At 37.5% G+C, this 11,508-nt stretch overlaps 1 protein-coding gene across 2 annotated transcripts in view; it reads right to left on the bottom strand.

Annotated features, from left to right (window-relative positions):
* Positions 1-11,265, bottom strand: part of Epha3 (Eph receptor A3) — a 335,491-nt gene extending 324,226 nt beyond the window's left edge. Inside the window, exon 1 of one of the 2 annotated variants that reach the window (XM_087575967.1) lies at positions 11,050-11,265. In XM_087575967.1, coding sequence (XP_087432093.1) covers positions 11,050-11,137 — 88 coding nt within the window. In that variant the 5' untranslated portion in view covers positions 11,138-11,265. The remainder of the gene's footprint in view (positions 1-11,049) is intronic. The other variant, NM_031564.2, reaches the window with a different exon arrangement.
* Between the last annotated feature and the right edge of the window lie 243 nt (positions 11,266-11,508).

Raw genomic sequence — 11,508 nt, forward strand, 5'->3', positions numbered from 1 at the left:
ACATGAGGCATGTTAAGGCTTATAATATTTGCAAAATCTAGTCTGAAACCAACCATTATCTTCGTACTCTCGGTAAACTCTCAAGGCTTTGTAACTATGAAAAGATGAGTTCGTGTATAACAAGACATCCAGTGTATCTCACTTTTCTTCACTCCTGTTAACAGCTTCCAAAACTGCAAGTTTGAAATTGAGTTTATGACTCAAGACTTTTATTATTAACCTATTTATTTTGTTTACGTGTTTGTGTGTCTGTGTGGTCATGTGTGCCCCGCATGTGTGCGGGAGCTGGAGCATTCTAGAAGAGAAAAGCAGATGCCCTGGAACTAGAGTTATATACCATGGGACTGGAGGCCACCCCAAGCGTGTTGAGAACAGAACTTTGGTCCTCTGCAAGAAAGCTGAGCATTCTCAACCACTGAGGTATCTCTCCAGTCCTAAGACCCTGCACTTTTCATTATTAACATTAAGTATAATAAATCTACAATATATACTACAAGCCTGGTCTTATTACAAAATATTTATAACTTCCAAAGTTGATCTTTTGACTAGAAAAAAATTAAATAATAGAAATTTTATACCTTTTTGCTTTTTTCTGAGTTATAAAAATCCTGTAACACTTAAAATAATTTTAAAAATCACTTTCAGGGGTGAGAAAATGCTGTATTTTACAATGTACAAATGTTTAAGGAGGGCAATTGTACCTCAGAATATAGGGAAACTATTATTATCATTATAGATTAAATTAACCAGCTCAGTCACCTGAAATATATATATAATTACCCATGGAAGAATTTGTTTCTCATAAAACAAGGGCATTAAATGGTAGTCTAGGCCAGAAATGTAGATAACACACAGGAAAAGTGTGAGTTTTTCCTTTGAGTTACCAAATGTAAATGAGTCTTATCTACGTTAACACAGACAGAGAAAGTAAACCAAGAGAAAAATACTAGGCTTAAAAAAAGTATTTCTAGTATTTCAGGGTAGTTAAGTTTAATAGAATTTTCATATTTAATAAAGGGGCAGAACTTTAATTTGTTGTTATACTTTGGGTAATAATTTTAGTTCTTTACAGTCCTGAAAAGCAAAACTTACCTTAAGTTGCTTTGGTATATTTGTGGGAGTATTATCATTATTACAGACAGTAAAGGGGAAAAACCAAGATTAGACCATGACAAACGACTCTTTTAATATTTAATCTCACTGGCAATTTGTTTTCCAGAACAACACTTACAGCATCTTCTGTACATAACGAAAATACTCATCTATACCATTTTAGTCACAGTGCGGGAACAGCTCAGTTTGGTAAAAGAACCCTCTGATTGGCCAAACACACACACACACACACACACACACACACACACACACACACACACACACACACACACTGGGGTGGGGGTGAGAGAGAGCGCGCTTGTGCTGCAAACAGACTTTTCCTCAGACCTAAGGATCAGTAAAATGAGCCACATGGAAGCTATTGCAAATTAATTTCCCAGCCTGGCTTCTCAGTGTGAAGATTGTCTGCCATCTTTTGCATTGAGATCTATCTTTAAAAAGGTCATAACTTTACTACTCAAAAGATATCTGGAAAATAGCATTCAGTTTGGTTCCTAAAAGGTCATTTGGTAACGTAAGAATTAATTCATGTGGAAATTATGAAGAGGTTAATTTAACTTTTCTCCAATAATAATTAAGAATGGTAGTTGAAAAAGCCCTATAGGTCCTAGTTACCTTAAGGTTCAGCTACATAATTTGTCAAGATTGTTGTTTTGAGAGCAAATAAAATGATAAAACTCAGTTTGGGAATTTTTATGTATGTATTTAATTCATTTTGTTTAATAATTTATTTTTACACCTTAGACCTACAAAAGGACATACTTTTGAGTGGTACTATAAAGGCTCAAGTATTGATTTCACATGATATTAAATAACAGAACGCAAGGGCTTTATAAATTCAAATTAAGGACTGTGCTTTTCAGTCCAGTTTACATTCCCTTTGATTTGGAAGTGTTATTCAAATCCATACATGAATTTTAAAAAACCACATTTGAGAAAAGAAATTGATGAGTTGTTTTCCAGATGCCAGGGTGGAAAAAAGAGCTATCTGCTACGGCTTTCTTATTTGCCAGTGACAGTGGCTGCACCCTCTTCAAGAGCACAGTGTATAACAGACAATACATTAGAAATTTTTTTTTTGGTTCTTTTTTTCGGAGCTGGGGACCGAACCCAGGGCCTTGCGCTTCCTAGGTAAGCATTCTACCACTGAGCTAAATCCCCAACCCCACATTAGAAATTTTAACGTAAAGCCAGAGGTAGTGATCCACTTCTACAAGTCTAGCACGTGTAAAAACAGGTGAAGAGTGCAAAACCAGCCTGGGATACATGAGACCATGTTTCAAAACAAATCAATAAATAGCATTTTTAAAAGTTAGACATTGACATTACAGCAACAGGAGACAGATCGGCAAAGGCAGCTCGCTTTCTTACTTGGAAGCCTGATGTCATCCATAAGCTGCTTTTGCTCTTTGGCAGGTAAAGGGAATTTATTGCATCAATTAATGCTAAACGTGTGTTGAAATTCCCCAGGAAAAGCAAAAGTGCTCCATACTTAATTTGCTACTTTACAGAGTACTCTTTCAGCTACCATTTTAACTCTCTTAAACAAGCTACAAGTATTTTGTAATGTAAACAAAAAGAAATCACTTAAGTATTATTTAAAAAAAATCACTCAAATCAGAGGGTTTCCCACAGGGAGCAGCACCTACGTTTCGGAGCATGCTCTAATGCTGTTTTCCCTCTTCCTGATTTTCTGTGGCAGTTCCCAGAGTTCAGTTATACTCCATTCTTATGACAAAAGCAACCCCTCTATGCCCCCCATAACCATTCCCTATTTATGGTGACAATTTTCTCACATATTTCCTTTCTTTTTTGTTTTGTTTTTGTCTGTGGAATCTGGGGAAATCTTTATTTGGGGGTGAGGCCTGTGATATTTCAATGTTAAGAAAGCAGAGGCCAAGATAAATGAAGAAAAGGCCCCACAGGCCTCGTGGACTACTGTCTGCAGCTTCCCTAACTTACAGACGGTCATGAGCATGACTAACTTACAGACGCATGTGATCTACGTGGGTCTCCGCTTAGGAAGTTCAAAAGTCCTCCTACTGATTTAACTTAATTTCTCCTGCCAAAAATCTTTCAGCGTTTTGAAGTTAATTTTGCAAAGTCACAAAAACAAATTAGTTCAAGCCACAGAAAGCAAGGCTGACAACACTATGGTTCTGGAACGAAAGATACACAGGATTTGAGAAATTAGTCAATGTGAAGACACAGAGGCAAGATGGAGCTGTGCGAATCCAGTGGTATGTTGCTAGGATGTTTCTTCAGTTGTACCTAAGGAAAGCCCTAATACGTATGTTGGGTATGGTTGACGTAAGGGATGAATGAAATAGAAAAACACCAGTGAGGTTGTAACCCGAGTGGAGGAGAAGGCTTTTAAAACACACTTAGCTACTCGATCCCACCATTTTTTAAGAGAATCATTGAGGCACATAGTCACAAAAATATATGTAGCAGTAAACCGTGCATCAACTTTGAAGAAACCCTCTATGGCCCATCTCAAGTTTATTTTCAAACTCCGAAGTGGGGGAAATGGTACAAATCTGAGAGAGGGATGGTTTGGGGGATGGGACACAGGACACTCTGTGAATGATCAAGAATATTCCTTTAGCGATGAGGATGGGATTAACAGGTGGATGTCACCTGCAGGTAACTTTAAAGAACACTGAAACAGAAAAGGAAAGAAAACAAAAATTACTTTATTTAGAAACAGGAGGAGGAGAGCACACTGGAGAGAACAAGAAATAGCAAGGAGGGTCAGACAGCAGCCAACAGGACAGCCGGGTAATGAGAGGTCTCTGTTTTCAGTAGCTAAATGAGAAAATGCTTTTCCAACATTGCAGGAAACTCAGCTGGAGCCTTACCCTCCACCTCCCCTCTCCCTAGGTCACCCGGTGAGTAGAAAAAGGTAGTTGGAAAAGACACTACCGCGCCACCTCCAGACACCAGATTGAAAAGTCTGGTTTGACAGCCACGGAGGAAGCGGCAGGGAAATCTGAGATCTGTGGTCTCCTGCCTAGATCAGAACTTGCTTGGGTACAGGGGTTGGAGAGTGGGGGTCGCGTTCTCTCTGTGCCTATCGGGTGCAGGTGGCGGCCAGGTGGGGTGGAGCAGCGCGGCAGCGACAGCCGGGAGGCTGCAGGCAGAGGGCGCGCGTTCGTTGCGAGATGCTTGCTAGCTTCCTATGGAAAGAGGAGTTCTGAGTCCAGAAAGCTCTTCGGGTGCTGTGGGAGCAGTTGTACAGAGGAGCCCGCAACGCGCACGCCACAAGATGCTAGGTGCCCAGAACAGTCAGCATCCCTCCATCCTTCCACAGTCATCAGGGTTCCGCGTCGTGCTCCAGGCACTGATTTTGGTACACGATTGAGGGAAACTGCTGGAAGAGCTCCCTGGCCCTGGAAGGTTTACAGCTGGCCGCTTAACTTACTGGTTGGGTTTTAATGAGAAAACAGTGAGTGAATAGGGCTGGGGAGCGAAGCGCCATGCTTCCTAGACTCTACTAGTGTCTCTTCTAGTAGATAGGGGTTATGACACACTGGCGTGAGTGTGATGGCAGTGAGGGTGCCTGATTCCTTTGTGACCACCTTACAGTTACTGCCTGTAAAGAGCCATAGTGCTAGCATTTTACTAGGGCAACAGTTTTACAAATTAATCGACAGTGTCTTATCAAATGTGGGCAGTAGGACGCGAAGAGGCGCGTTCACGTTCTCCTTTGGCCACCCCTGTCACGCAGGAAGACTGTTCACAGCAGTCTGTTTGTACAGTGCTGCAATTTGTTTCCCCGACTCCTTCCTCACCTATTATTCTCAGTTCGCCATGTTGGTTTGGATTATGTGGATTTTCACCCTTTGCTTTGACTAGAACAGCAGGACGTGGTTTAGAAAATGAAGGGGGAGGGGGGCGCTGTGCGCATTCAGGGCTTCCAGTTTAATAACGTCACTTCAAGTTTGAAGCTTTATTTGTTGAACGGGTTTTGATTCCATCCACCCTCCACGTGCATGAGCCCAGGCTTTCAAAGGGGAAGTAAGTTTTGGCTCACACTCTTAAAACTTTCTTGGGCAAGGTTTTCCTACTAGACAAAAAAAAAAAAAAAAAAAAAAGTCTGTAAACTTAAGAGGAGAAGTAAAGATACACACCACACCATTTTTTAACTATAGGTTTTAAGGATGTAATAAAAATTTACCCAGGCGATTTAATGATTTAAGTGATAAATATATTTTATGTTATTATTGTATTGTTGGTTTTAGAATCTGAGTTTCTCTCTATTTTTTGTAATCAGCTTATTTTTTTTTGCTTGCATGAGAATTATTTGTAGTGAACTACCTTTTAAAATGCATTCCAAAGAAAACTCGTAGGAGATAGACTAAAACTTCCTGATGTTCATAATTTGGGGGGGGGGGGGTTGTTATCAAACAACTACCTGATACTAGACGGCCGCAAAAAGACCTGCAGAGTTTGAAATCAAGAGCACACTACTATCCAGTCCTTTGAACACAGGAGCAATGGCTTTCAGGAGAGATGGATTAATGGTTTGGGAACTGTTGTGTTTTATTAATATCACAACATCACAACTCTTTTTATTTTGAAGTCATTTTGAAGCAGAAGTCTTTCCCTTTTTCTTTTTGAAGAGTAAATATTTAATCCCAGCTTTCTATATACCTAGAAGAATAATATAACAAACCTTTCACACCAATCAACCATTTATTTGAAAACTGTGTGAAAAACTACTTGCACACTTGGTAAAAAGCCCCTTACTGACCCTCAGTGGTGATAAAATCCAGATCTCTTAAAACAACCAAAGAGAGGCACCCGAATCTGCTCTCAATCTCTCTGAAGCAAGAACTAAAGGGCAAAGTTTATTAGTCTATTGAATATTTCACAGACAAAAGTGCATGTTAAAAAATAAAGTTGGAGGTCTTGACAAAAAAAAAAAAACTCTTGAAAGTTAGCATTCTTCCAAGAAATACATATTTCTCTCTACATCCAGTATTTATGCCAAACAAAACCAGTGGAAAATGACTCAAATCAAAGGTAGCCCACATCACAGAATTCTAAGTAAGTACTGTGTGTAAGAACTTATCGAGTTCTGATGATTTGTGGAAAGTTTTATTAATACTTTCTTGAAGATTTTATGACTTGGAAAATGTAACTTTCGAGAACATTTCTTGCTGCTTCCATTTCCATTGAAGTCACTAAATCAAATATATTGTAGAAATATGCTTTGCTTTAAAAATCCTTTGCATATGTAACTAATTATTTGATATTTAAACGTTGTATATATTTTAGTTCATGAAAAATATCCAAAAAGTTCCCCTAAAAAGTTGAATGTTTAGGGATATTTTATAAGGAAGAAATATTTTGAAATAGTATTAAAAGTACTTTGACCATTAAAGAATATACAGGAATTTGAATGTTCAAATGGAATAATAAACACTCCAGATAAAGACTTTCATTGAATCATTACTTTAAATTTAAATAATTAAAGATCTTATATGAGCAAGAAACAAACCCTGGATAGATTCAAGTAACAGAAAACTTTATGTGAAACTTTCTCAAGTTAATAAACACTGGTAATACTTTTAAAACGATTATATAATACTTTGTTTTAAGAGTATATATTAGTTTTGATTTTTATGGAAACTTTCAGTTTCTTTTAATTCATGCAGATAAATTTCTCCAGTATAATGGGACTTAACATGTGGCAAGGGTGTTTTGTCTAGTTTTTATTTTATAAGAACAGTCACTTCTGACTTATACACATAACTTTTTACTTTAAGGGGAGAAGAAAAACTGTATTTATCACAATATCAGTATAAAAAAGCATAAAGCTGAAAATGTTCATAGCTATGACAAGGCTGCCTTGTCTGTCTAAATTCACTGTATTTGCCAGAATACTTATATTTTAAAGGGATTACTAATTTTTCACTTCTGACAAGAACTGATGTCAAAAGTGAGGTGAGTTGGGTCTTAAAGTGAATATTTCCTCACTTGAGTTCGATGGTATCAATATTATTCTTTAGGAAGATATTAATTCAAAATGAATTAATTTCATGATCAATTTTGAGAGGTTACAAGAAGTTTCTTTTTTGGCACAATCAAAATATTATCATAGCAATTCAGATTGTCAGTAAAAGCTTAAACAAATTTGCTGATAATCCTGTTAATGACCTAGGTCAAATGTTAACTGTTGTGGGTTATAAAGCAGTGAAATTAAGGTTTCTCCTACCTTCAGGCAAACGGCACAGTTATAACTGTTGGGGGTGGGTGGAGGGGCAAGCTATTAGGAGAACTATTAAATTACAGAAATGCATTCAATTATTTAGTCTAGCATGAAGAAATGCTATTAAAAGCAAATGTAAGCTCTTTTTCAAAAAAGCCTATAAAAATGACATGATAGCTTAGCTCTCTGTTAATGTTTCTATCACAGGGAGTTTTTATTTGAGAGTGAGAGTTTATATACATTGAAGGTAATATCAATACAGAACAGTTTTAAAAAGAGAAAATTTGTGATTTAAATATTTATTGTGTCAACATTCACCTACTGCTCCAAGAGAGGAAGTATATAGATGCATTTGCAAGTTTTACTTTTAATCACCCAACAATCCCATATATAATATTTTTTGTACTTTGCAGAGATTTATGTTAAAGGGAGAATATATCAGAGACGGTTTCTCAGACACTGAAGAAAAGTGTATCTCAGTAAGAAGTATGTAGGTAGGTAGACTGAATTTTACTGAACTGTATTTTAAAACCTCTCATTATTGTAAAGAAAGCAAAGGGTAAATGTGAATCCAATTTGTGAAGATCATTGGATGGAATGTATTGCATAGAACATTGAATAAGGAATCCACTTTGCTTCAGACAGCTACAAATATCTAGTTTGTATAAAGAGTACTTCATGTAGTTCTAAAGTTGACTGACCTAATGAAGGTTGAGCACTTCACTCTGTATCAGGCTTTAACCTCTTTCAAAACTTACTGTTTGTCATGATCTGAATCCCTGAAAGAAAGAAACAGAAGAAGCAAAGGAACTGTGCAGTACTAATTTTACTTTGAGAAGTAACTGATTTCCCCATGGAGTTTTCTTCTTGTGCCACATGAGTGGAAAGAACTGATCATTGTTAACAAAGTTTTTGCTACCTTCTGTGTGGGTCTTCAGGAAAGGTTTTAAGTGATCCCCAGAATCTCCAGAAGACCATGGAGACAAAGAAGCAGTTGAAATCACTTCATCAAAATCACATTAGAAAGTCACACAGTTAATTGATGGACTGGAAAATTCACATCAAATTCCTAAGTCATTTTTCCTTATTTTCGACTCATAGAATGTCAATAGTTTTATTTAGTCATCTCAATTTTTGTTAAAAAAAAAAAAAAACTCTCATGAAGATAAGTTTCTTAGCCATCAGCTCAATGGCCTGGTTTTGTTCTTCTAATTTTGTCATGTCTATCCCATGATAGATAGGAGAATGTACTCTAGTAAGTACGTTGCTGCACGTATTCTGTTGTTTAAAAACGTGATAGGCATAATATTTTTAGTATAATTTATTTTCTTATATGAAGAGCTGCCTATATAGCTTCCTCTTATATGCTTCAGTTTTCAAAATACTGATAAAAAGGAAAGCTGCATTAACTGCTTCACTTTACCTTAGCTCTATAGGAAAGCTGCATTAACTGCTTCACTTTACCTTAGCTCTATAGGAAAGCTGCATTAACTGGCTTGCTTTACCTTAGCTCTATCAGTGAGTCCGGCTTACTTACTTAGAGGAATTGCATGGAAATTGTGGCACAGATCAGGAATTTTCACTTCCCATATGACTCAACTGTGTAGTGCCAAGATACTTGATAGATATTTAAAGTATCATTGAGGTATGATCTAACTTAAACTAATTATTTCAACTTTTGTTTTATCCTCATAAAGATAGTAAGGCAGTTAGCTATAGGATAGTGTCTGGAAAGACTAATCCTGTGAACAATAGAACATAAAACTTTCATCTAAGAAAATATTACATTAGTTTTATAAGTACTTTTACTATTATAGCTCTATTGTGTTAATTTATACATGACTATTTATATACACAATTTAATAATACATGTACAAAGTGGTCTGATGGCAATTAAGATTTAATTATACTTATCACATTAAATTATTATACATTGTCTTTATATGAGTATGAATAAGATGAATGGTATTATTATTAGTAGTAGTAGTAGTAGTAGTATTTGCAATTTAAAGTGTGGTTAAGTTGACCACAAATGTAATTTCATCTCTATCCTGCACATCACTAATTCAGTGAGATCATTGTCCCGTTAGACTATACACATTCTATTTGGAAAAAGACAACTCTGCAAAAAAAAAAAAAATCAGACAGTTTTATTCTTTTCTAGTTATTGTTAGTATTTTAATATATTGGGAAAATATTTTAAAACAACATAGCATATTGTTGTGTTATTCATGCACAGATGAACTTTCTTTCAAGAAGAATGGCTGATGATTATTTTTAAGTGAACATTTTAATTTGTATTACTAAATGAGTGATTTGTGGAAAAGATGAGCTTTCTCATCATCATGATGAAAAAAACTATTTCTTTACTGAAAAGCAAACAAAAATTAATAAAACCAGTCAAACTGATAAAGGCAGCCAAGGCACTAAGGAAAGAAAATTAAACTGTCCCATTAGCGTGAAAGTGGGTCACCAAACATGTGAAGCAGTCTTTGTACTAATAGGTTTACATACATTTTTTTTCACATGGGCATAAGCATAATGTAGACAGCATGGGCTCTACAAAGTATTTTTCAGTGAGTGTGGTACAGCTACTGTGCTTCCTGCCCATCAGCTGTTCTCTATTGTTAACTTACTCGATAAAATTCTAAATGTTTAAAATCATTAAGAGGGAATTAAAGTTGTAATTGTTGCTGCAAGGCAATCAATTATTTAGAGAAGTTGTCTTAAGAGTTTCTATTCACAAATCATTAGAACTAGATATTCAAAAGTCTGCAAAATATAAAAAAGGATATTGAGTCTGCTCAGTACACATGAAAACAAATATTTGCAGTCTTAGGCTTACACTTTGATCCATTGAGAATCCAGGGATGCCCGTTACACGGACAATAATTAATCCAGCATCAAGGAAATACCGTTAGCTACCCCTGAGTGTTCTTTCTAATGTGATATTCTGTTATTTACTGCATCTACCCAGGAGCTATTCATCAATCAATCATTAAATGCATTCTCCTGTTTGTAAGAAAGGCCTTAAAAAAAAAAGAACCCAATTTAATCTCACTGTTTATCTCTTCAAACAGCACTGGTGTTAATGTGGCATGCATATGCTGCCCATGAGAACCTGCATCGCTGAACACAGCATCGCCCGGCGGGATCCACAGAACGTCAATAAACCGGTTGTAACATAAACACACGCATACACACACGCACTCAAAGACTTCGGTCCAACGAGCCGCTTTCCCTCTAGTCCATTCATAAATGCCAAAGGATCTAAGCAGGAACAACCTGTCATTATCTTTAAAACACACCGCAGGATCTCGAGAGAGGCTAGCCTTTTCTTTGAAACTTCTCAAAGAACCACATGGTCATAATTAGAAAATAAAATACTGCCTTGGCTATTTGGCAATTAACAGACTGGGTTGTAAAACAACAACAAAAAAAAAAAAAAGAAAAAAAAACAACAACAACAAAAAAAAAAAACAGGGTTTTGTTTCTTTCTGCTTCAAATTGGCAAATGTAATCACTGGAATAGCTATCAGATTAAAAACAGATTGTTTTTGAAGGTTTCTACAATCCCAAATCATCTCCCAAAAGTGTTGTGGGATTGCTACTGGGCAAAGACAATCTTTTCCTGCCACTCCTTTCTGGACATCTCAGGGAACAGCGCGGGTCCAGGGGCTGCGGGGCTTCACTACGGAGCGACGAGGTACCTGGCTTACCTTCGTTGGAAGGCTGTGGACTCAGTTCCCTGGAGCAGCTGAGGACGCAGCAGCCGAGCAGGATGAGGATGGAGAGGTGACAATCCATGTTGCTGGTGCACCGGGCAGTGAGAGGAGCATATCTCCACGAAGCATGCCACTGATGTGTGGGAGAGCGCTCTGATTGCTGGAGAAGTTACCATGCTCCGCTCGCAGTCTGATGTCAAGTTTGACACTGGAGATAAGGAGGAGTCTGGCTGCCTTTCTGGGAACCCCGCTCGGGGACTCCGCTGGGTCCTAGTGCCGTCGCTAGCGGGCGCTGAAGAATAGCAAGGCAGCCGGTGGTGGCGGGCAGCCAACTCAGTTCCACGGAGCAGCGCGGAAGAACGCAGTGAGGTGGAGGTTGAGGGTGTCGTCTGAGGGGTAGGGAAGCCAGAAGTTGTGCTGGGAAGGCGACGGAGAATCTAGGGAGCTATTCCG

The sequence above is a fragment of the Rattus norvegicus genome, chromosome 11 (assembly GCF_021556685.1).
Source record: "Rattus norvegicus strain SHRSP/BbbUtx chromosome 11, alternate assembly SHRSP_T2T, whole genome shotgun sequence".
In the NCBI taxonomy this organism is placed as follows: Eukaryota; Metazoa; Chordata; class Mammalia; order Rodentia; family Muridae; genus Rattus; species Rattus norvegicus.